Source organism: Telopea speciosissima, unplaced genomic scaffold, assembly GCF_018873765.1.
Source record: "Telopea speciosissima isolate NSW1024214 ecotype Mountain lineage unplaced genomic scaffold, Tspe_v1 Tspe_v1.0050, whole genome shotgun sequence".
Taxonomy (NCBI): domain Eukaryota; kingdom Viridiplantae; phylum Streptophyta; class Magnoliopsida; order Proteales; family Proteaceae; genus Telopea; species Telopea speciosissima.
Window position 1 is genome coordinate 1 of NW_025317386.1, and position 26633 is coordinate 26633.

The window sequence follows — 26633 nt, forward strand, 5'->3', positions numbered from 1 at the left end:
GCGGAGGGAATTTCTATACATGTGAAGTCACCCCCTCCCCCTCCTCTCGGTTTTCCACTGGTTCCATTTAATTGAAAAAGAAAATAAAAGGAAGGAAAGTGAAATCAAATCATAAAGGGAAGGAAATTGAAATCAAATCAATAGTCTATCAAAAAAAAAAAGGTAATAAAATCTATCGAAGGAAGGTAGTAAAGTCTACCCAAAAAAGAAGGTAGTAAAATATACCCAAAAAAACCAATAATAGTAAAGTGTAAATTTTTGTAATCATTATTTTACATGATAATGTAAACACACAAATTAATTTTAATCAATAAATCTTTCTTTTGAAAAACATATGTTCGTTGGAATGGTTTGTCTGAACTTGTAGCTAGTTGTGCGGCTCAAACCTCTAAAGAAGTTAGGTTACAATGTGTTGTGTGGACAATGTAACTGGTCTATTATTTTAGAAAAAAGGAGTGTGTCCGGGAGCATGGCTACTGCACCCAAACACAGGCCCCAACAAAATGATCGTCCTCTCCCATGAAAGGCTGAAATGCCGTCTTGTTAATGCTTCTACGTGCGCTCACATTGGCCCTGTGTTGGTGCACACACTAGGATTGAGAACATACTCCTATTATTTTAATATATTTATTTTATTTTTCATAAAATAATTATAATGAAAAAATTAATATATTTATCAAATATAGCAAGAAGTTATATAATCATGATTGTAAAAGTTTTCTTTTCTTTTTTGAAGTGATTTCACTTCCCTTTATTTCCAAAAACATATGGAGCCACCATATTTATAAGAAAAAATCTGAACTTGAAAATGCTTCAAAGGGAATTATTAAATTAAAGGAAAAGCTTCTCTAAGTCATTAGGGGAGGGTACGCTAACACTCTCTTTTTCTATCTATTTTCTTCTCACATAAAATGACCCTATTGCACTCTTATATATGAAATCATTCTGACACACCTCATTGGTGTACTCCTCTTTGCCAATTGCTCAGAAAATCCTCTCCCTTAAATTTATTGCATTGTTTGGAGGAGTAGATTGATTCATGTACATATATCAATCAAATGAATCTCGTTCTGATGGGAGGTAATTTAAAAAAAAAAAAAAAAAAAAAACAATTAGTTTAAAGTTGCAATTCATTGCATTGATATCTCTCATATATAAATAGAACTTTTATTAACCTTACCCAAGGTTTAAAGTATCAGTATTAGGTATCGTATCAGAAATGTGATTTTAAGAGACGTATAATATTGTATCGGAGAGCAAGATATACTAAAGAAATGCATTATAATGTTTAGGATACAGGTGAAATATGGTTTTGAAGCATAAAACACTATAAATAAGTAATATGTGAAATATATTATATATAAAGAGGAGAACAAAGTATGATAAAACAAGTGCATCCAATTGATTATGTATAAAAGCTGAAGTTTCTTACATGTAGTAATACAAAAAAATATGTCATTTTCAATTTGGGGAAGATTTAGGTTTTAGATACGCACGTCATTGCAAAAGAAAACTTAGTTTGATGCAATCATTCAAATTGTTTTTCGCTAACTTAGTGATCCAGTGCACACACACACACACACACAAAAACGATAGTAAGAATCAATATTTGAGCAAAAAATTCAAAAATTTGATAGAAAATTGTTCTTGCACAAATTTATTAATTGATGATGAAATCAACATTACTAGTGTCGCTTTTGCCTTAGAAACAAGTTAGGAATCAAGTTGATCTTTTTTTTTTTTGGATAACTAAATCAAGTTGATTTTACCAGAACAAAATTGATTACAATGCTTTACAAGAACTCTTAGTAAATGTTTTGAGTCATTAATCGAGTTATATAGTTTATAACAGGAGTATCAATTGTGTATCGATAAATATTAATCATATTGGGTCACTTATCAATCATATACAATTGATATATTTTTGTAGCTAGGTATCATATCAGTGTTGTACCATATCGATACCTAAAAATAAGATATGTATTGACTAGTAACGAAAGATACTCTAAGACACTTAAAACCTTGACGTTATCCTAGACTTCTCCAATCACTCTTTTTTTTTTTCTTAAATGAGGATCCGAATCGACATTGACAGAGACATACCGATTAGTAAAACCCTGATTGGGGGTACGTCTAAAATCCCAATCCTAGTGTTTGGCAGCAACCGTGTCCAACTTTTTTTGGGGGAGAAGAGAGATTTATATTAATAAAAATTAATAGATACAAAAGAATTACAGTTTGAAAATATTCTTCCCATTGATATCATCCCGTATGAATACGGAAAGTGGTCCTTGGGAGGCAATCATAACTTAGATTGATCTCTTAACAGGAATGAAGGAAACCTTCTAAGAAATCTGCACACTTGATTATCTCTCGAAAGTGATGTGAAAAGCAACAGCTTTGAAAGCAGTCACGAAGGCCATGGATGTCTTCAATCAACCGTGTGTGTGGGATTGCTCCGTTCCAGACTTCTGTTGTTACGAGCAAGATAATCTGAAAATAAAATAAAATAAAAGAGAAATAGTAGAGATAGAAAGAGAGGAAGAGAGAGATAAATTTAGGATAGAGTTTTGCTTTACAGACGAAGCAATGGCGTCCTGGCTCAATTGGGAGGTCGTCAATCCTCTCTCAAGATAAACTTAAGAATTAATTACTATTTTTCTCATTCCTTTCTACTTCTTCATACATCAATAAATACACGGCTAATATTAACTACCCACTTCCCTACTCCTACAATTTCTCTCAACTCCTAAAATATCTCTCTAAACTTATCCCACTTTTAATAACTGCATATAATAAATAACCACCATCTCGTAAATACATATAATTAATAATAAATTTATAATAACTAACTATAATCACAAAGAACTGCACCTAAACAAAAATCGACACATAACATTCCATCCCCCTAAATTTTGGTCTTGTCCTCAAGACCATTAAATTACAAATAAAAATTAAAAACAATTCCTCCCGGATCCCAAATCTTGTTTGGGTAATTCCCAAGTTGCTTCCGCTGATTGCCAATATTACACCCACAAACTCGTCGGTCCAACAATACCAACATTTGAAAAACCTGATGAAAAACTCGTACGCACTCGTGACGGTCAATCTTTGTTGAACAAATCGCTTCCATCCAGCCATTGAACAGAAGAGGATACACCCGCATAGACCCGGGACGGTTGATTTCCTCCGCCATGCCTGGCTCTGATGCCATTTGTTACGAGCAAGATAATCTGAAAATAAAATAAAATAAAAGAGAAATAGTAGGGATAGAAAGAGAGGAAGAGAGAGATAAATTTAGGATAGAGTTTTGCTTTACAGACGAAGCAATGGCGTCCTGGCGCAATTGGGAGGTCGCCAATCCTCTCTCAAGATAAACTCAAAAATTAATTAATATTTTTCTCATTCCTTTCTACTTCTTCATACATCAATAATACACAGCTAATATTAACTACCCACTTCCCTACTCCTACAATTTCTCTCAACCCCTAAAATATCTTTCTAAACTTATCCCACTTTTAATAACTGAATATAATAAATAACCATCATCTCGTAGATACATATAATTAATAATAAATTTATAATAACTAACTATAATCACAAAGAACTGTACCTAAATAAAAATCGACACATAACAGTCACGTTCTTACCCTATGGTTGACATACCCAAGTTCGTTGAAATGACTCGCATTAGTCCCAACCGTGGGTGGGCGACAAGGATGTGCAACAATGGTTTCCTGAGCGGTAGAGTTAGGTGGTGAAGAAATTGTGCTTCATTGAGCACCTCTGCTAACAATATGGGTAGGTGGTATTGGCCCCACACTACGTAGTAGAAACAGTTTGTGAAGATGTTTTAGACGTTGTGGCTTTCTTATATGATATAAGGGGTAAAATGATCAAAAAATCTATTATTTAAGAAAATTCAGGAGTTATTTTGTTTGATATGACCGATCTGTTTTGACATCATATCATCATATCCATATCGTATCGATTTTACAAGTGATCGATACCGTGCACTACCAGGCAAGGACGTCGGCAACAATCGTGTCCAACTTTAGAATCATAAGAATCTAATGGCACAGATCTTGCGAGACGTGAAGCGTTAGTTACCAATGTGATGATAAGAGAAGATGGAAAGGCCACGTAAGGCTATTATATGTATGACCTGCCCTAAAGAAATTTAGGTAATTGCATTTGTCAGATCTCAGTCCCTACCAACCACGGACACATATCAATCATCCAAAGGACTTCCCTTAAAATATGAACACACCTACTTTCTCTCTTCTTAGTTTCTCCTTCCTCTCTATAACTTTGGTAGAGAGATCCCTGGGTAGTAGACTTTACTTCTTCATTAAATATGTCATAGCAGTCTCACTCACCATTGTACCAGCGACCAAGACAAGTGAGAAAGACGGAAGATGTCACCGCATCTGCATCCACATCCACGTGTCAAGCTCTTAAGACCACACTGTAATGCACCGCCAGATCACTGCAATAGATTTTTTTTTCCAAACGGATCCACCCTCAGAGTCAAAACATCAGAACTATTAAATGTGGAATTAAATCTTTCTGTGATGGATCAAACTTTATAGGCATTTGTCATTTCAAAATATATGTGCATAAATAATAAGAAATGACGTAAAATCTAAAAATGGCAGACAGAAATTTTAGTTCGGAATCATAATGTATATTGCTACAACATCAAGTAGTAAATGTTTAGTTCAGTAGACAAAACAACGATTCCGAAAATACTCATTATCAACAAAAGTATTTTATCTCAATGTATCGATTCATTGAGCACGTGTTGTTAGAAAATCAGACTATCGCAGCATTGTCACAAAATATTCGAATTAATTTCTCAATAGAATGTACCTCTTTTGAGATCCATAACGAACTGCCTAAATAAAATGCCTAAGAAACAACCTTATAACACGACACAAGTTTCACTTCTAAAGTGGAAGGTAGGTCAACACTTCCGCAGTGAAGGCAATGCCTACAACAAATACATATAGGAGCGAAAGGCTGGTAATTTCTTCCCATTCCCTTTATTTCCAACTATCTCAGTTATTTCAATGTTTTTTTCAAAAAATAACCTTTGCCATCTATAAACTCGTATAGAACTGAAACTTGATATCTTAAGGAAATTGGGGTCAACCTGTCCACAAATGAACCCCATCAGAGCTGCCACATAGGATATATTTAATATCAGGTTCGATTCCATAGATCACCTAATTTCTCAATAGCATTGTCCACTGTTCGTTAGGAAAGTTGAGACATTGCAACCGAAGAAACAGAAATTTGGCGGGACTACACCATTAAACAAAATAATGAGTTCTTCTAGTATCAAACCAGCTTTCCAGCATCATTATTTCTTCTACTTGTCCTTTCAATTTCAATGCATAAGCAGGCATGGGAAACGAGGACATATATGGAATTTTGTTCTTACCATTGAAACTGGGGAGATCAATTTTCCAGTATATATCTACTAAAGAGTGTACATGTTGAGTAAATCAATATATAACATAAGAGATTAATTCATCTATCTATGGATCTGAAAATGACAACAATGACGGGGTGAAGAAGATTCCAACACCAAAAAGAATTGTATGGTTTCATCTTTCATGTCATCTCCTGCAAAAAAAAGAAATTCAATTGCATTAATCACCTATCACTTCTGGTTTAGGTCAACACAATAGACAATTTTTTTTATAGGCCAATTTGGGCTCTGCCCCCACAAATATGCCTCAAGTAGGTACAGAAGGATGTTAAACTTCATTGTTGAGATTATCCATTTCGTACATCAAATAATGATCCTCTGGAATAACAATAGACTAGTGTGCTTATCCACATCAGCCCATTGACTGTCATACATACCCTTTTTCACTATAACAATCCCTAAATTCCCCCCCCCTCTCTCTCTCTCTCTCTCTCTCTCTCTCTCTCTCTCTCTCTCTATTTTCCAATAAACAAAGCTGAGAAGTGAAAACCCATGCACCCCCCAAAAAAAAAAAAAAAAAACAAAAAACAATTAATATCATAAAGGGGCTCTTCTCCTTTTACACTTTACTATGATTCTTGACTGATCACAAAAAAGCTAGCCTATGTCCAGAAAAAATTTGAGAGGAGTAGCTTTGAATGAAGAACTTAATCCTCATAACAAAGTGCACATAGAAGTTTGGGCATCATATGTCAGCTTTTATCCTAAGGTGATTTTATCCATGTTGATGCTTGTGAGTTGTGAAAAAAGAGAAGAGTCCTGCTGATTTTCGTTTCTATCACTATATTAAAATTGAAATTACTCACTGCTGTTATTTATCATCTGACAGTAGTTTTCATTCCTCATCGCTATCAAAAACAACTGCCATTCGGCGATGGGTCGTCGCCTTTCTAGGAGGAGACTCTACATCCGATTCAATCTCCTTGCGCTTGAGGCCACCCCCAGATTCCCTACTCCTTTGCCTTGGTTCCTGCAACAGAGACCAGTAAACTGATATTATACACACACCAAAACAAAGATCAGTTTTGGAAAGCAACTCAGAACTTGACATGTTTGCACAGGGACAAGCTGACCCGGCTCCCTGGGTGCTGGGTTAATGAATGTGGGTGTTTTGCAGGGGATGGGGAAGGGCACAAGACAAAATAATAGTCCAAGCGAAGTAAAAAAATGATGTGGCCAACCCAGTCTGTCCATCAGATAACAACCTAATGCCAGATGCTGAAGTTTGTAAAATTCTACTAACAAGAGTTCCAGAAAATAGGACTTAGTTTTAGCACAATACTGAGTTATCAATTGACAGCAACAAGTGGAGTCCTTCCGTTAACCAATTTTGCCAAATGGAAGACTCCTCTGTAACTTAGCTGTTTGCCAGGTCACTTGACAAGCAAAGCAGTAGAGAGAATGGTCAGTTTGGTGGTAAAGAGTATTGATATACTGTCCAAAGACATGAGTGCAAGTCCGCTTACATCCTCTAACTTTGAAGTTAAGATCAAACCCAGCCCCAACCAAACAAATCTAGGTCAGTTTAGATTTAGCGACCATGTGTGGCCCTATTTTGAACTGGATTACTGATGACAGTTCACTCTCTAGGATTGGCAGAACCCACCCAACCAGCACTGCAATGTGCACCCAAACTTGAACACCATGAATAAACAGAAAGGAGAGCACCAGCCATGCACCAAGGTATAGGTCTGGCTGTGATAAGGAATCTACAATGCAGAAGTCAGCAAGTATACAGAATAAGCATTTCATAAACAGTTACAATCAAAGAGTAGGTCAACTACCAAACGAAGATGCCTTCTACCGAGACACCCTCTAGTTTTTATCTTTTCTTCCTTTTTTTTTAATTAAGAACCACCGAGTTAAACAGACATGCATAGTGTCCGAATTGGGTCAATTAAATGTTTTAGGCATCCTTGGTTGGAAATACCAAACTGAGCATCGCACTCCACCTTGAACAGTGCATGTACGCATAAGCAAAATGTCAAGGGTAATAGTTATTCACACACACACAAAAAAAAGATAAGAGAACAACGAGATGCAGACCTCAGCTTCCTCCTCTGATTCTTCATTTGCACCTGTGTCCTCTTCATCCTGTTCTTCCTCTTCTTCATCTTCATGCTCTGGCTCCTCTTCCCTCTTATGTGGAGGAGACTTCTCACCTTCATCCTCATCACTTTCATACTCAGACTCCTCTCTCTCACTGTCAGAGAAATCAACAGGACGCCGAGAGGATCGAATTGATTGGAAGGATGATTTCCGAGGGATGTCTTTGTGAACCTGTGACTGCTAAGCCAAGCATGGATTTAAAATTTCCAAATATAATTCAAAGGGGAGGGGGGGGGTTGCAAAGTAGTGGATGATATGTTGCAAGAGTCCACAGGAAGTACCCGTTTCGCATTCATAATGCGCTTCTCAGCTTGTGCTTCAACTTCCAGGTCTTCCTCAAAGCGATGGCGAGCAGCTGAGCGACGAGGTTCATGATCATCCTCATCCTGAGCAAGAAAAAAAAAGCAAGCTGGACTATTAGTGTGATAGTTGGAAGAACACCTTCCGATACAGTATTGAACCTATACATTATCTAAAGCCCTGAAAACAAAGCAGGAGGCTCAAAAAACTTGGGCAGATCAAATTATCAAAAAAAATTTAATTTGAGCATAATGTCTTCAACTGTCAAAATTTCATCAAGGAGAAAATATAATGACATTGATAAGACTAACTGAAATATAAAGCACTACTGCCAATGCAAGTATAAATGAGAGACAGAGAGACGTGGCAGACCTCATCAAGTGCTTCCTCTAAGAACCCAGGTGAAAGTTGACGTCCCCTTTCTACCGTTTGTGTATATTTCCTGCTCACCTTTTCCCTCTTGCGATGGAGAAGTTCATTAGCTCTAATTGTTTGACCTACAGCCTGTAAAAGAAACCATAAAATTTGCAGAATCTGCAATGACCCATATATCCCTAGGACTTATTTGTAATCTCAAAACATAGAGCTGATATGAAATGTCAGTTCTATCACAACATTATTTAACCCCAATACCAGACAATTTATAATATTAGGAGCTCAAAGCCAAAACTTGGATGCCCAAACCAAAACAAATCAGTTGACCCAAGTTCCAAGTCAACAGCAGGTTGTAGAAGATCTAACAACCAAGAGTCCATGCTAACCTTTTCTTTCTCCTCCTTCTCCCTTTCTGGATCAATGTCCGTGACACAGTTCTTAACCTTGTAGACCTTTTTGTGTCGTGAGTCAACAAGAGCAGTTAATAACCGATGAGAATTTGACAACAAGGATGATGGCATAAACCTCATCTTCCTTGAAAGCCTCCCTTGTGATTGCAGGATTCCCTACATTGTTAACACAAGAAAATCAATCATAGGTTTCAAATCAATATTCCCAGCAATAAATACCCACAATCCTGATGAAGAGTTTCTGAAAAAACATTTTCATATGGGCATATCGTTGCTACCACATGAAACTCAAATCAAAGTGCAACTCAAATAGGGAATGAGAGTGTTTCCTATTTTTCTAAGATGCTCTTAAACTTTGAGCCTCTTAATTATAGCCTAGGAGATTACCCACATCCAAGGCAGTGTTCCTCCAAACTCTTAGAGATCTCCTTGACCATAAGGGGATAGAGTAGATAATAGCTATGGAATGGAGGTAGACTCTATCAAGGAACCAAGACTAAGAATGAGGTGGATTCCAATTCCAATGGTAACCTCCATCATGCTGTCAAGGTAATTGGAATAGTTTAGGCAAGTCTCTTAGTCGACAATAGCGAGATAAGGCCAAATCACAAGCCAGACATCTTGGACTCAAGAGTCCAAAACTCTGTAAATACCTAGCAACATGAGATTGAATCATGACATACTGCCTAAGACACAAATATAATTTGCACAGGCCAATACAATAACGAAAAAAGGATCTTCGCATGGTCCAAAAAGGAATAGCTTCCTATGCAGCCCACCTAGTTGTGCAAAATGAAAGGATTTTGTATGCCTTTAAATTGAAACATGAAACATCACTATCCAACATAAAAATAAAAATTTTGTTTGATAGATGATCAGAGGTCCAAACAAACGGTCTCAATGCTAATCACAATTTCCTAAAGACAACATCCACTATGTGTAACTTTAACTACATCACATCCAAGATAAACTTAATGACTGCTTTGTCCAGATTTATACAATTCTGGGCTACATGTCAAACTATGATACATAGGAAGCATCATCCCCAATACTTCTGGTGAATGTCACATTTGAATGTACTGAAGCTATAAGCAATACAAACAAGACCCCCAACAATTTAAAATAAAAGTGTAGCAGTATTACATCATCAAACAATCAATAGAAGGAAGAAGGAAAAGAGAGAAGAGAAGAGAAAGTGGAGAAGTAGAGGAAATCGATGGAGAGAGAAAAACAGAAACTCAAGCTAGGCTTGATAGTCCTACCATGAGCAAGCATCTTCATTTATCAGGTCAAAACAATATAAAAACAAGATTACCTCATGTTAGTATAACATAGGAGCATACTACTCTTAAATAAAACAGAAAGAAAGAAACCCCATAATACCCCAACCGAAAGGAGTATACAACACCCCTTTCGGTAGGACAGAAATTACAAGAAATTTAACACTCCCCCTCAAGCTGGAGGATATACATCACCTATGCCCAGCTTGAAACACCCAATCAGTAGGAGGGAAATTACAAGAAACTTAACAAGGAACTAAAATTCAAAAACAAAAACATTTTTAGCAAATTTTGGCTTTTCAAAAGAGGCAATTTAGATCAAAGCTTCCTCAAATCCATAAGACGAAGATTTGGACCTTAGCCTCAAAGGCAATCATGGATGGGAAAACCTCAACAGATTTTTGGACATGGTAAGAGGCATAAAATTTCTCAGAGCATAATGATCAAGAGATCTGAAGCAACCTTTCCATGTCGAAGGAAAAGATGAGCTTGATCGTGCTGCGCATCTTGCACTGATATATCCAGAACTTCATTGCCAATTAACAACTGCAAACTGCCATCTGACCACCTTACAAAGCGTGCATTGCTCTCATACTGCATAAAGGAACTGTTATGAAACACTCATTCAAAAATAAACAAATAATGTCATAATTGAGCATAAAGTTTATGTTTGTCTATACTGAAGGATTATTACCAATATCAATAATTTAAATTTAAGTAATCAATTGGAGCAGGAAAATCCAAATGGATATCATGATAGGGACCAGAGATATTAGAATAGGTGACAGGTAGTTCCAGAACTATGAGCCTAGAACCCAGTAAGCAATACACTTGTTAATCTAAAAACTGATGTTATTCATAGACAATGTGACTTAATAACGTTGCAGTTAGATGCTGATATTGGGCAGTACTTGATACTTTGGGCTTGAGTGACTAAACAGTTTATTTGAATTGATAGAAGTACTTTTTCTTCCAACTGGTAGTCCTTACTCTATGGCTATTTCTTTAAGTTTGTATAGAAAGTACAGTAGAAAGTAACAGTTTATTTTTTATTTTTTTTTGCAAATGTATTATTTACAAAAAGGTTATGAAGGAAATACTCTAGAGCTATTAGTCAGAACTGTTACCTTCACATAATGAATCAAATTTCTTTCCACCATGACCATTAGTTAAGATGGCCTACTGTATGTAAACTTTAAATTACTCTAATCAATTTAAACTTGAACTTACTCCAATAAATTTTGACCAAAATCAATGAAAATTATTGGATTTCAGCCATTATTGGAATCAAAATACTTGTGATTTTAAACATTAATTTCTCCAAGTGATGGTTTCATGTCCAAACATTAACTCGTAAGATAATCAATGTAAAGAGGTTTAACCATCATACATCATAAATTATGGGATAAATATTAAAAGGGGGGGATGACCTTAACCTATGCAAAGAAAATTGCAATGCCAAACCGAAATGACCATCATGCTCTCTCTCTCTCTCACACACACACATGCACGGAAGTCTTCATGTTCACAAATGAGCATATTGTTCTGAATCCTTTGGCAGACTCTCTCTTTGTCCTTCAATGAAAACTTGATATTGTCCTCTGCTTGTTGCTGCCGGTCAGCCACCATTATCTTTCCAAGTAGGTAGGAACTTTTTCTTTTTTGTTGCGATTAGGCACTACTTACAGTCTGGGCCAAGTACATTTGGTAACAAGCATCCCTGTGAATGCCCCATAGTCTAGGCGACCCTAGAAGTTGGAAGAGGGGAAAAAATCAAGGTGACACCAACAAGGCGCCTAAGCGACCAAGGCACCCTTCAAGCAAAAAGGCGCCTGGACGCCAAGATGACGCCTTGACGAGTATGGACCAATTCATAGTGAAATGGTCTTCTTTCAATATCAAAGCAAGATCCAGAAAAAAATAATAATAATAATTTGGTATAAGATCGAGAAAAGGTATCAAGGGATCAGTCTGGGTCTGTATATCCGATTTGCTTTCCATCATCCCCAATTTCCAAGGGAAACATTTTTCCCACCTCCATCGGAACTAGTTTGAGATCATAAAGGTATTTGGTGTTTGCTTTTCATGTATTTTCAGGTTTGAGCCCCACATCTACCCCTCTTTCTTTGATCTCTGAGTATGGAACCAATTATTTGCTTTTCAGGAATTTAACCAAAAGAAAATATTTATTAATCATCCATCGTGCAGCGAGGATAAGGGGTGAAGCAAGGAAAATGCTAATACAACTCTAGGAGTTCCTTTGTTTTTTCAAATACACAAATTAAGGGAAGTTCCTTTATTTTTTTCAAATACACAAACTTAAGGGCTAAGAGCACCATTTATCATCGAACATTATCCATTGCTGGCGATTAGTGTCAAAAGGGAAGGATTCTTTGCCCGAGCTGAAGATGGTGGAGAAGAGAGAGAACAGCGGTAAAAAATGAGAAGGAGAAGATGGCAACATAGTTTAAGGAGATGATGGCATGTAAATGAAAATACTATGTACTGAGAATGGCACTTTTGGAATATTTTTATAATAGGTAATGGGCCTAAGCCTGTTCCAGTAATAAGAATGGCACTTTTGGAATATTTTTATAATAGGTAATGGGCCTAAGCCTGTTCCATTAAGGAGTTGGGGATTAGGCCAACATTATAGAATTGGAGAAAGAGGCAGAGCCATTATTTTGTGTCAGAGCTGATGCAGATAAGTCACCTAAAGGGCTTATTTTATTGAAAATAAGCTTTGGGTTGGGTTATGTAGGTGTTGGGCTTTTGATCCCATTCGTTTACTTTGTTATCGGCCATTTTTTTTATGAGTAGAAAGTAGGAAAACAGGATTTTCTACATTAATTTAGTTAGAGTCCTGTTTTGAATCAGTTTCTTTCATTATTTTAGTTTCCTAGTCAGCTTTTGTTACCTTATTAGTTAAGGATTGGGTTAGGCCTTCCCCTTTTAGTGTTTTCAGTCTGTTTTTGAGTCTTCTATATAAGTATGTAAGGGGCTACAACCTTGTACACGAATTTGATTAATGAAATATTGGCTTGAGCCTTTTCTTTTATTCTGCGAGACTCAGATGGTTGTGAGATACCTATGGGTGAGAGGCCCGGGAGACAGTGCGAGACTCAATCCAATTCTATCCTACCTTATTTTATCTTTTTCTAATGTTTTTTTATTTTCCAATCGATTCTGTGGGAGATCTGTATTCTGAAGTCTACTGCAATCTAAGGCCTAACTACAGTGCTGGAATTCTGTAACCAGTTAATACAAGAAGCCCTATTGAGTTCCAATCCATTGCTGATTGAAGACCCCTCAAAATAGCGTATGTGGATCAGTTTTCTATGGTGTTTTGCTGAAGATCTCCACTGCTAGACAGTACATCGATCCTACTGTAGGGTTGGTTCTTAGTTGAACTAGCTTCTACATTAAGAGCCCTCAGCCCTGCCTTGTGTATGCAATTCTCTTCATGTTGATCAAGGTCAGACTCCCTATTAAAAAAGATTATCATAATGGAAAATGAAGAAGTTCAGGTTGTTAGAATCCTCATGCTAACTTGGACTTTGGCCTAACCATCTGAAAGACTTGTTAGTCGAGAACTGCTGAAGAAGTCAAAGAACCATCTGAACCATCCATTGAACCAGGCAGTTGAACAACACATAGTTCCAAGACAAAGTGACTTATTTGCAGGATAAGAATATGTACTTCAAAGTTTAACCGGGCTGAACTGTATGAGCCCTAAATTAATCAGTATTATACAGTTCAATGCACAGGTTTAGGTTTATAAATAATTAATCGATTTTTATATGCACATATCATATACTGCATAGCATTTAATACTAAAAGTCTCCACTTACAGAAGTTGTTCCATCTGGATTGCGTACACTCCTCCAGCGAACAATATTGTTTTCCAAGCGGATACGTTTCTTAGACCCAGATTCATCTGTCTCAAACATATCTTCTTCCACGTATGTCTTAGGATCAAATGGCTTTGGTTCAACGCCCATTATGTTAGAAACTTTGATCATGTTCATCTGCAATTTAGAATATAGATTCAATATTAAATTTTCAATCAAAGTCATGATCTAGGGATGCTTGTTGAGTATCGATCAAGTGTTAGCACAAGTTACATTAGAGCAGCAATAAATAAGTTTTCCAAAGATCCCTAGCACAGAGTAACAAGATTTTTTTTAAAAATAAAAAGAAATGGAAGACCCGATATATGAAATAAGTACGTTCAAATATCCAAATAGGAATAAGAATCACTTCACTTTCATATATCAATAAATCAAAAAATAGTAAATGCCTGTTTGGACCCTTGCCATTCAAGAGTACGCTATTTAATGTATTCTGCCACTTTTTTCTGTTGGATTCTTGTCATTAAATGAATTATAGTTTTCTAAATCTAAAATCTAGCTACATCAACATTTTGCTATTTAACGACCCTATTGTGCTCCATCCACAATGAATTTAACAGGTTGATAATTCGGAGGGATCTAATATATTGTGTCAAAATTTCAAGCCCAGGGGTGGATTGCATGCAGATCTACTATAATCACGGGTTGATCATTATTAGTGGCTTCATAGTTGCAGGTTCTATGTTAGTCCTGCATCACAGGAACAAGTACAAAACCAAGGTGGGCCATCCAAACAACAGCTACTAAAACAAAAACTTACAACAATATTTAATAGGGAAAATTCCAATACAACATTTCATCGCTCTTTTACAGAAGTTTGCCCTTGCTTAGGCAATCGTCCGCAATAGAGTTCGTCAACTGAGGAACCCTATGGAAGGAACAAGGGAACATCAAGGATGCAACAACACTTATTTCTCTGATCACATGTGATAATCCTCAAGGGCTGTTTAACCGCTTCAAATTAATCTATGATTTTTTAACAGTCCCCTACAGTCATCAAATTCTGGAATTAAGAGTAGAAGTTTGGCCAATGTGAAAGAAAAGCTCATCATCACCACAAGTAGAACCAGTACCCGCGCATGTATTTCCCAAAGCATGTCAAAAAAATCCCCCAATCCCCAAGTTTCAACTAGAATGTCTAATAGACAACTGAAGCTGATATGATAACATTTATCAAACCAAGATGGAGTTGTCTAGACATTTTATATGGCTTATCCATAGATTCCATTTGAGAGATTGGTCTATGATTATTGTATCAGCAGTTGTCCACAAATCATAGAGACATAACACCATCCTAAGTGGTCGGGTGCAGATTATTGTAATTGCACCTTTTTTGCCAAAGAAGGCATAACAACATCACTTCATTCAACCCCCAGGGGGTAGCTTAGTTGGCAAGGACCAAAACATACAATTAAGAGGTCATGAGTTCAACTCTTCTTAGGGCCCACCTATAAAAAAAATTCATTTCACTCAGATCAAGGGTATCTAATGGGCTTGCATAATTCTAACCGATGAATCAAATTAAAAAATACCTTTTTTTTGGAGGGGGGGTGGAGAAGGCATAAAATAGAAAATGATGCCAGATCCACTTGCAAAACAGTAGTGGATGAAGTGTGGTTTGAAGTTTATCCATCCACCAAGCAGGCGATGCATGCGGAGGGGGGATAAAGATAATCATTTGTACCTTGTCTGGAGCACTTCACAAGGATGACCTTCTTGGTTTGGTATTGATCAAGCTTAGAGAAGAAGAACAAGAAGAACAATGAAGAAGAGGAGAGTAACATGTTTGTTATGAAACTCTCACTCGAAGATATATTTCATAATCTTCTTTCAGGTGGTCAGAATAAACCTAAAAGTAGATTATATGACAAGGATGACTAGCAGTATGCAAAGTACATCTCAGCTCTCAAGTAAATAATCTCATACTTACAGATTTTCTCAAAATGTTTTATCTTCTACTATTTTCCAAGGTTCATTGCCTTTCTTCCTGCATTTCAATCATTTTTCCTTCCCTCTTAACTTTGTACTCTCAAACCTTGTCGGATATATTTTAATAAGCAACTATAGCTTAAAAATTATTTCAAGATTATCCTTCTTCCCAGTCTATGCAATCCATTATCTTGCCTACTAGTTACTACAGTACATTTTGCAACTCATGCACGAAATAGCTAGAAATGTATTGAGAAAAAATAAAAATCCCATCCTAATGGCAAGAAGAAGAATTAGATAAACCTTATCCGGCTGACCAGGGGGTGGTCGCAGGGGGATCTCTAGCTCCAGTGGGGGACCAACTGGTTTTTCTTTAGTTTTCTGCTCAATGTTATCCTCTTCTGATTCATACTGGGCATCTTCATCTGGCACTACATCTTCTGGCCTCAAATTCTTGTCATAGCTTCCTTCCTCTTCGACAGGTGATCTCTAATAGAGGAACACATTTAGGTTATGGAAACAGATCGATGTAATTCTGGACAACACACAATGAAGAATTTCAATTTTAAAAAAAATAAAGGTAGTTTCTCATACCACACTCATCGGTGACTCTGGCTCGAGGTTATTTTGGATTGCATATTCTGCTGGTTCTTCCTCATCAGAATCACCAAAGACATCACGGATCTCAGCCGCTGATTGTGAAATGTGTGTCTCTCCTTTTTCCTCACTAGGTGACCTACTGCAGAAAAGCAAAGTCACATGTACTCGTTAATTAATAAGTAAATGTTTTGTCACCATTTTAGTAGATATAGATGAGCAATCTCAGTAAATCAAAACATCCACCCTTGGCCCTTCATGTAAAGAGAAATGTAAGAGTGACGAGTAGCTCCAAGAACAGTACAAGATGCACATCAAGTGCACTCACAGTGCCACACCAGTTACTTTGGGACAAGAAGCAACCAACAGGATGGATAGATATGTGGAATCTAAGAATAGGCGGTGGAAAATAGAAAACAAGCATATGCCACTACAAGAACATCTTGTTCCATTGGCACCATACGTCTGCTAATACCCTAACTGATGCTCTTACAAGAGTGGGGATGACTAGAAAGGAAGTCCTTGTGAGCCCTTATCATGCAGGGCTGATTTTGAGATTTATTTGGGCAGCCATTTTTTTTGGTAAGGGGATCCTTATGGCTGTAATGTTTCTCTTGCCTGTTTGGGCACTGCATTATGGCTGTAATGTTTATCTTAATTGCTTGGGCACTACTCTTTGAGTTTATGACTCCATTTGTATATATCCTGCTTTGGCAGCCTTTCATTTGATTGAATAACTAGTCTTCTAAAAAAAATAAAAACTGCTTGTCTATTGAATCTAGGAAAAGCAAGAAAACTCAGCTGCCAAGAGAAGTTTTTCACCATATAGTGGGAAAATCAAAGGATGTTAGAAAACCGAAAATGATATAGAGTATTGGGTATAGCCTGAATGTTCAAGTATACAAACCCTTAATTGAACTGCTACCAAAATCTCATGTCTATTCAACCTTATCCACTGCCCAAAAAGTATCAGCGTGTTGGAATTCTTATAATATCCGCAACATGCAAGTCCCTGCTTTATTTGGCAGGGCTTCGTAATTGTATCGTGCTTATATGTTCCCTCTCCCCCCCCCCCCCCACCTTTTCTTTCCTTTGGTAATGACTTTTTTTTATTCATCCAAAAAAAATCCGCAACATGCAATCACACATTGTGGGGGAGGGAGTGGGCGGCTGGGATCAACAATGTGCTAAAACACATAAGCGCCTATAGCATCTATGAAGATGAAATGATCCAGAAAGTCCAAAAACTTATGGGATCTTCTTCTTCCACATCATTCCCTTCTTCACCTGCTTCAGCTAGGTGGACTTTAGCTTCTGATCAACATTTAGGACATTCGTAAGCTCGATGCCCTTGGTTTCCACAACTAAAACAACCAGTACTAGAGGGACAATGGAAATAAGAGAAAGGGGAGAGAGAGAGAGAGAGAGAGAGAATACCTTGGTCTTCTAGCCTGATCAACCTCCTCATCTTCGTTATCCACATACTGGTTTTCAGATCTCTCTGATTCACTATCAATAACTTCCCTTCTCCGGCTAGTTACTACTCTCTGGCCATACTCTTCTTGTTCATCACTGTCAGCTTCTTTTCCTTCACTCTCTGCCCTTTGATCACTGACATCTCTTTCTGGAGAACTTTGAGCCCTCTCACCCTCACTCTCCCCAGGATCAGGTTCTACATCATGCAGTTCCACATCACTCTCCACTTCTGCCTCCCCTTGCCCCTCAACTTCACCTTCGCCTTCAAGCTCTCCTCCACCCTCTCCTTCATCCTGGATAAATAATCATCACCAAAAAATATTGGAAGTTTTAAGTAACAGCTTCATAAACAGATAAAGATAACAGAAACAGATGCAACATTAGACCACAGTCCACAAGTATCTTGCATTGACACTTCTTTTTTTTTGGGGGGGGGGGGGGGGGAAGGGGAGAGAATTCTCTGCAATTGGAAAGATGAGGATACTAAAATAAATCCAGAGAGAAATCAAAACCCTGGGGTGGGGAGGTGGGGGAAGGAGCAAGAAAAATCAATCCCTACAGTGAACTATGGATTACGTTAAGATACATAAGTTAATGGTTGACAATGACAATAAGTAGAACAAAAAGAAGCTAAATTTTGACACAATTAAGAAAAGGGATATGATCCAACAGTTTTGACCTAGGATCGGTCTGGATAGTCTGTTGACCAATTAATAGCTTTCAAGTTATGAACAGTCTAGACCTAGTAATCAAAAGAAGAAAAATGGTGGAGGAGGGGGGCTCTTTTTTTTTTTTTTTTTTTTATTTTTTTCTTCCCCCCTTCCCCCCCCCCCCCCTTTTTCTCCTTTCTTCCCCTTCTCCATTAACTTCTCCCCCCCCTCCCTAAATCCCCCCCCCCCCCCCCCCCTCCTTCCCCCCCCCCCCCCCCCCCCCCCCTCCCCCCCCCCCCCCCCCCCCCCCCCCCCCCCCCCCCCCCCCCCCCCCCCCCCCCCCCCCCCCCCCCCCCCCCCCCCCCCCCCCCCCCCCCCCCCCCCCCCCCCCCCCCCCCCCCCCCCCCCCCCCCCCCCCCCCCCCCCCCCCCCCCCCCCCCCCCCCCCCCCCCCCCCCCCCCCCCCCCCCCCCCCCCCCCCCCCCCCCCCCCCCCCCCCCCCCCCCCCCCCCCCCCCCCCCCCCCCCCCCCCCCCCCCCCCCCCCCCCCCCCCCCCCCCCCCCCCCCCCCCCCCCCCCCCCCCCCCCCCCCCCCCCCCCCCCCCCCCCCCCCCCCCCCCCCCCCCCCCCCCCCCCCCCCCCCCCCCCCCCCCCCCCCCCCCCCCCCCCCCCCCCCCCCCCCCCCCCCCCCCCCCCCCCCCCCCCCCCCCCCCCCCCCCCCCCCCCCCCCCCCCCCCCCCCCCCCCCCCCCCCCCCCCCCCCCCCCCCCCCCCCCCCCCCCCCCCCCCCCCCCCCCCCCCCCCCCCCCCCCCCCCCCCCCCCCCCCCCCCCCCCCCCCCCCCCCCCCCCCCCCCCCCCCCCCCCCCCCCCCCCCCCCCCCCCCCCCCCCCCCCCCCCCCCCCCCCCCCCCCCCCCCCCCCCCCCCCCCCCCCCCCCCCCCCCCCCCCCCCCCCCCCCCCCCCCCCCCCCCCCCCCCCCCCCCCCCCCCCCCCCCCCCCCCCCCCCCCCCCCCCCCCCCCCCCCCCCCCCCCCCCCCCCCCCCCCCCCCCCCCCCCCCCCCCCCCCCCCCCCCCCCCCCCCCCCCCCCCCCCCCAAGAAAAAAAAAAAAAAACGGGCTCCCCCCCCCCCCCCCCCCCCCCCCCCCCCCCCCCCCCCCCCCCCCCCCCCCCCCCCCCCCCCCCCCCCCCCCCCCCCCCCCCCCCCCCCCCCCCCCCCCCCCCCCCCCCCCCCCCCCCGCCGTTCCTAACCCCCCCCCCCCCCCCCCCCCCCCCCCCCCCCCCCCCCCCCCCCCCCCCCCCCCCCCCCCCCCCCCCCCCCCCCCCCCCCCCCCCCCCCCCCCCCCCCCCCCCCCCCCCCCCCCCCCCCCCCCCCCCCCCCCCCCCCCCCCCCCCCCCCCCCCCCCCCCCCCCCCCCCCCCCCCCCCCCCCCCCCCCCCCCCCCCCCCCCCCCCCCCCCCCCCCCCCCCCCCCCCCCCCCCCCCCCCCCCCCCCCCCCCCCCCCCCCCCCCCCCCCCCCCCCCCCCCCCCCCCCCCCCCCCCCCCCCCCCCCCCCCCCCCCCCCCCCCCCCCCCCCCCCCCCCTTCCCCCCCCCCCCCCCCCCCCCCCCCCCCCCCCCCCCCCCCCCCCCCCCCCCCCCCCCCCCCCCCCCCCCCCCCCCCCCCCCCCCCCCCCCCCCCCCCCCCCCCCCCCCCCCCCCCCCCCCCCCCCCCCCCCCCCCCCCCCCCCCCCCCCCCCCCCCCCCCCCCCCCCCCCCCCCCCCCCCCCCCCCCCCCCCCCCCCCCCCCCCCCCCCCCCCCCCCCCCCCCCCCCCCCCCCCCCCCCCCCCCCCCCCCCCCCCCCCCCCCCCCCCCCCCCCCCCCCACCATACCCCCCCCCCCCCCCCCCCCCCCCCCCCCCCCCCCCCCCCCCCCCCCCCCCCCCCCCCCCCCCCCCCCCCCCCCCCCCCCCCCCCTTAATGGCACTAGTTAACCCTCCCCCCCGGGGCGGTGGCTTGCTAATAATGGTGTTCTCATGTCCTACTTAATGGTTCAATGACTCGATTGCGCATACTTTCTTCTTCTAGACACAGTGCCGTTTGGGCTGCTTGCAGGAAACCTACGGGCGCTTGGCAATGATGCCAGGTTATGAACTGAGGAAGGTCCTCCATCCACCAGGTGAACTTTCGGTTAGTACTATGCTACTCTCAAACTGTGGCGGCATTAGACCCTTTTCGACTTCCACCCGTCTACGATTCTTTGATATTGCTTCCTATAAAGCATGTGGACAAGATCGGTCTATGATTTTTGGTGGCTTGAATGTCGGATGTCCATCGTGTTCAAGTGTGGGCCATAAGCCTTTTCCCACCTCAACATCTTAGCATGGTTTCACGGGGCAGTAGGGCTGCCATGTCCCCGCCTCGATAGATCCCTCAAGCTGCCAGACCCTTCGCCCTAGTGGCCTCTTTCTTGGTGATTCTACACGGGGACGTTGTTTGTGGCAGCAAAACCCTATCACCAGAGAAGCGACTTCATGGGAAACCGGCTGATTTTGAAGCAAACGGGCTGCAAGACAAGATAAAGACGCCAGGCCCATCGGGCCCCCCCTCTAGGTCTACCCGGGATGATCTCGCCCTCTCGACTCGGGACTTCCAGGCCCCTCTACATCCTCTCGCATTCCTCCTCCTTGAGTTCCCTTTGCCCGTCGGGTTTCCATTTGTAGGTCTTGTGCTCTGTGGCTTCCCATCCTTGGATCATGTTCGGGCCGATCTATGACCGGTTCCTCACTTATTTCTCCCAGGAAGAAAGGTAAAGGGGGGTCCCTTTCTTCGAAAAGGCTCATCACGCCTTCCTCTCTTCCCTTATCTTCTTTTCATATTCCTATTTTCTACTAACCTTCTTTCCTTTGTGTTCTCGTGATCTTCTCAAGTCTTTTTCCATCTCATTGGGTTTGGGATCGACGGGAAGCGATGGATTGGGTGGTGCATGGTGGCTTGTCCTTCTTGATGCGGTCGCTTCTTCCACCCCTTGCCTTCTCACGCATCGACCTCCTTGGTCTCTTCCGAACTTTACGCGGCCTCTCGGTTGGTCCCCCCTTTAGGATTTTTGCTCATTTTTTCTATTTGGTCTACATCTAAGGTGACTTTTTGTGAGGCTTGTGTTCGGCCAGACCGTTCACTATCCTATTTCAAATAAAGGTTCTTCTTGTTTTAATTTGGTACAATGTGGGGCCCTAGTCGCAAGCCCTCTATTTCGGTCATCTCCGGGTTTGTCTCTTTTATTGATTGTCCAATCAGGTTTTCTCATGTTTTCGCTTTCATGATGATTCAAACTCGGTTCGGCTACTCTCCAAATTTGGAAGTGATAATGGAACCGATTCTTGAATCCCAATTTCAAAAATATTTGGCTGATCTGGCTTATTCACCAAACTAGTGGTGATACCCTGCGAATGGTGTGGGCAAAAAACCCATTTGTTGGAAATGGCCCGGGCTTTGATGTTGAGGAATGTTCTTCTCATAGGGGCTGCGGTTCTCCCGCCGCCTATCTCTTATAGGCTCCCTTCTCGGGTTCTATTCCCCCCCTCGATATTTTCTTGGGCCATTCCTCCTTTATTGTCCTCCCAAGTAGGGGGTGTGTTTGCTAGGGTACCGGATCTCCAGGAGCTTGGCCTCGTGGGCTCGTTGATTTTCTTGGGTTATTCTCCAACCCGAAAGGTTTAAGTGTTCCATCCTCCTTCCGTCGTCCTTGGTGAGTATGGATGTTGTTTTCCATGGCCCTTTCTTATTATTCTTCCCCTCTTGAGGGGGAGTTCTGTGAAGATGTGCCCTTTGAATCCTCCCTAGAGGTTCCTCCGGTTGCTGTCCGCCTCCTTTGATGGCCCCACCGCCGCTCCTTGGCGATGCCCACCTCCTTTGGATGATGTCCAACCTCCTCCACTGTTCCTCCCTCACCTAATGGGAACCTTTAAGGGGAGACCATAGAAAATAGTGTTGTTAATGTTCTATTCGGGAGGCTCCACCCAGAGAACTATGGTGAATCAAGAGAATTGACAATTCCAACATACTCACCTACAAGGCGGGAACCACGAGGGCGGTGGCAATCCACTTTACAATACCATCTGCGCTCCGATCCGGATCCTCCATCTCCCGGTAATCCCTCTTCTTCGACCTACCTATTGCCACGCAAGTCTAGGACTTGTACTTTCTCCCTATCTCGTGTTGTTTCTTATAGTTCTCTTTTCTCCATCTTTTCGTGCTTTTGTATCTTCTCTTTCTTCTTTTGATTCCTAAAACTTGGCGGGAAGCACTCAGATGGAAAGTGGAAGGCAATGTTGGAAGAAATGAGAGCCTACATAAAATAATACATGGGAGCTTGTGACTCTTCCTCAGGGAAAGAACCAGTTGGATGTAGAGGGTTTTGGTAACAGAAGGTGATGGTTCGTGGATCATAAGGCCGTCAGGTTGCAAGGGGTTCTCAAACTTATGGGTTGACTATCGAGACCTTTGCACAGGGCTTCAACCTGCCAGGTGCTATTTCGTCTGAATCTGGGTGGGATCTTACGTAGATGTAAAGAATGCCTTCCCAGGGGAGCTGAGGGGAGGTTATGGACTTCCACAGGCTCGATCGCCAGGCAAGAGCGTGCCTTAGACCTAGGCAGGTTGGCATTTCCAGGCAGATTCAGGTTAGCAGTATCGATCCCTTTGTTTATCTGACAGGTCTTTCATCATAGTCTATGTTTTGCTTCCGTAGAGGTATCAAGACTCCTCTGCCCGTGAGTTGGGTCGATCTTGGTCCTCAAATATTTTCTGAGTTCCCCCCCCCCCCCGTTCTCCCCCCCCCCCCCCCCCCCCCCCCCCCCCCCCCCCCCCCCCCCCCCCCCCCCCCCCCCCCCCCCCCCCCCCCCCCCCCCCCCCCCCCCCCCCCCCCCCCCCCCCCCCCCCCCCCCCCCCCCCCCCCCCCCCCCCCCCCCCCCCCCCCCCCCCCCCCCCCCCCCCCCCCCCCCCCCCCCCCCCCCCCCCCCTCCCCCCCCCCCCCCCCCCCCCCCCCCCCCCCCCCCCCCCCCCCCCCTCCCCCCCCCCCCCCCCCCCCCCCCCCCCCCCCCCCCCCCCCCCCCCCCCCCCCCCCCCCCCCCCCCCCCCCCCCCCCCCCCCCCCCCCCCCCCCCCCCCCCCCCCCCCCCCCCCCCCCCCCCCCCCCCCCCCCCCCCCCCCCCCCCCCCCCCCCCCCCCCCCCCCCCCCCCCCCCCCCCCCCCCCCCCCCCCCCCCCCCCCCCCCCCCCCCCCCCCCCCCCCCCCCCCCCCCCCCCCCCCCCCCCCCCTCCCCCCCCCCCCCCCCCCCCCCCCCCCCCCCCCCCCCCCCCCCCCCCCCCCCCCCCCCCCCCCCCCCCCCCCCCCAACGACCCCCCCCCCCCCCCCCGTGGAGGTTGACCGACATTTCATGAGGAGAAACTTGAGGCCGGCCTCATTTGTGTTCCTTTTGTGAAGTCTCTTGATCAACCGGTTGATGTGTTCACTAAGGGACCGAGTAGCAAGTCTGTTTCATCCTATCTTAGTCAAGTTGGGCATGCATGATATATATGCTCCAACACGAGGGGAGTGTTAGATATATGGCCGAATACGGTGGGGTATTCCGGACCTCTTTTCTTTGTTATTTTATTAAGTGGTTTAGTCCCACATTGCTCATGTACATAATTTTATTCTTTTATTACTCTTATAAATAAAGATGTGCTTGGGGTGAATAAATCATCCAAGCCTTTCCCTAATTTTAAATCTCTCTACAATGGTGGTATCACACAAAAACTTTATTTAACTAATCAAACCCACATGAAATGAAAATGGGGCCAAGCCAAGAAAAAATGGACAATCCACCACAACATGAAGAGGATGAAGTTATGAAAGTGCTCAAGGAAATAGGAGATTCAAAAGTAAATCAAATTATTGGCATTACCCTAATTAAAAATTCGTGATATGAATCAAACAAGCCTCAGCTAATTACTTTAATGGTAAGTGTGTACAGAATTATCTCTAAAAAACAAGTGTTAGAGGATATTTTAAGTCATTGAGTTACCATATTTCGGGGAAAATTGACCTTGGCAAGCAACCATTGATACAGTATTATTGCAAAAATGCAGTTTTTTTAAAATTGGGGGGGGGGGGGGGGGAGGGAGAGGGAAATACACCTATCTTCTCAAAAAGAAGAGAAGGATATAAAAAAATTGTTTGCAGACTGAACCTCCCTTGATGTCAACAATGCAGACAGTTTTTCAGAAAACCTCATAACCCTGAGAGTAATGGATCTAGCATAGCAAAGGCAGGCAAAAATGGTTGATGAATAGGAAATGAAGATGCTAAGATAATAATTTTTTATCAGAGAGAGAAAGGTAATGAGATATAAGGATATGGAACTGAAACATAGGTTGAAATAGAAAATAAGGAGAAAATCAAGTAACTACGATGTTATTTGAACTGCAGATATCAACAAAGAAATGCAAGAATGAGTAAGAATTAGAGATAAAATCAGGAAACATTGGATTCTGGTTGCAATTAAAAAAGAAAGAATTTGATTGATAATCAATCAAGAATATTAGCTCGAGACCAAGATTCAGAGAAACATTCAAAAACCCTCTTAATGAGAACTGAAATTGACATGGTACATTTCAAGACAGAAATTGACAGATAATAATGTATAGCATACAGAAAATTCGAAACAGCCTTCAAGAGGGTTTTTGCAAAGAGTGCAACTGTAGGAGTTTCAAAGCAGTTCTCTAGTACCTCCACCATAACTAACACAAGACAACTTAAGAATAGAGTTCAACAGCACAAGCTCCAATCTGTATTGAGAAATTTGACAAGTATTTTCCTTCTTTCAAATGAGAAGAAAACCAAATCAAACCTCAATGCTAGCTCCCTCAAGCATCCAGGCACATCCAAAATTTGCATCATTTTATGGTTCCAGTAGTGCCTTCCTCTCTGCTTTATTTGGGTGTTTTGGAATATCAACTCTTATAAAGTCTGTATGATTTTCACATTGCAAAGCCCATGACCTTGATAAAGTGATGCTAGAAGGAAATAAGCCATTGACTTTGAGTGACTTTTTTCTTAGACTGCTTATACTAGAACTACAATCAACTAATTCTTATCTCAACTACTTGTGGTGGGTTCCATGAATACCTAAAATTTGGCACATACAATTCCTAATGGTGCATTCGTTTGTCTTACTTTCACATGACCAAACCATCTCGATGGATTTTTCCTAATCCTATCACCAATTATGCTACTCTTAGTTTAGCTAAAGGTCAATCTCACTATAACCTTGCCAGTCTTGCAACCCAGTACTCACGACCTCAACATACCTTCTCATTTATACCCAGTTGCACCAATATAAATCTTAAAATTGGCCACCATATGTCTACTACCATCAAAAGAAATTCAAGCCTCCACAGACCAAAGCCATCCAAAAGAAGAACCACCTTCAATTGGACACATAATAAAGTTCTTTCATAATCTTCAAATCCATTGAGAAGAGTAATCATACCCTATTCATCAAAATCCCAATGCCCACCAGCCTGAAACAACTACAGAGTAAAAGGAATATTAATTCCAAGGATGTCAGTTATACCAGCAATCAAACTAACACGAACATAAATCTATAATCTATAAGGCGAACATACAATTTCCCCAAAAACATCTCCTATTCTTCCTAGAAATAATAACGAACTTCCCATCTATATATATATTCACTTCTTCAAAAAAATCCGAGACTGACTATTCAAATAGTCGACATACCGAATTGTTCACCAAGAGACCCATTACATTTTATCGTAGAAATTCCATATGAGATGCGGAAAGCAACAAGGACTGTAGCTTGATCATAAGAACGATCAATCAAAAAGCTCAAAAATTTCAGATATGGCGTGAAAGATAAAACAGACAGAGAGTAGGACTAGAGAGAGATGTTACGGATAGATAATCGGGTCGTCGGTTCGATTCATGCTCGGAATCGACCTCCTCTTCCTCCTCTTCCTCTTCGGATTGATCACCAAAAAGATTCTGCATCATCTGATGCCTCTTCTCCTCACCCATCTCTCCCCCTCTTCTCGCTGTGACTCTAACCCTGTCTGAACTCTGAA

General features: G+C 43.7%; 1 protein-coding gene across 7 annotated transcripts; it reads right to left on the bottom strand.

Moving 5' to 3' along the window:
* Positions 1 to 5338: 5338 nt before the first annotated feature.
* Positions 5339 to 26633, bottom strand: LOC122647444 (protein LEO1 homolog). 7 transcript variants are annotated; one of them, XM_043840835.1, is made up of 12 exons: positions 26464 to 26633; positions 17846 to 18177; positions 16415 to 16550; positions 16115 to 16300; positions 13823 to 13999; positions 10434 to 10565; positions 8668 to 8847; positions 8279 to 8410; positions 7888 to 7992; positions 7544 to 7786; positions 6304 to 6467; positions 5339 to 5631 (listed from the first exon to the last, which is right to left on the bottom strand). In XM_043840835.1, exons 1-11 carry the CDS (start codon positions 26584 to 26586, stop codon positions 6333 to 6335), a joined length of 1881 nt encoding a protein of 626 aa, XP_043696770.1. In that variant the 5' UTR covers positions 26587 to 26633; the 3' UTR covers positions 5339 to 5631; positions 6304 to 6332. The 7 variants fall into 7 exon arrangements, with proteins under 7 accessions (XP_043696770.1, XP_043696771.1, XP_043696772.1 ...); XM_043840836.1 differs by having other exon boundaries at positions 7556 to 7786; positions 16406 to 16550; XM_043840837.1 differs by having other exon boundaries at positions 7544 to 7777; positions 16406 to 16547; positions 26464 to 26632.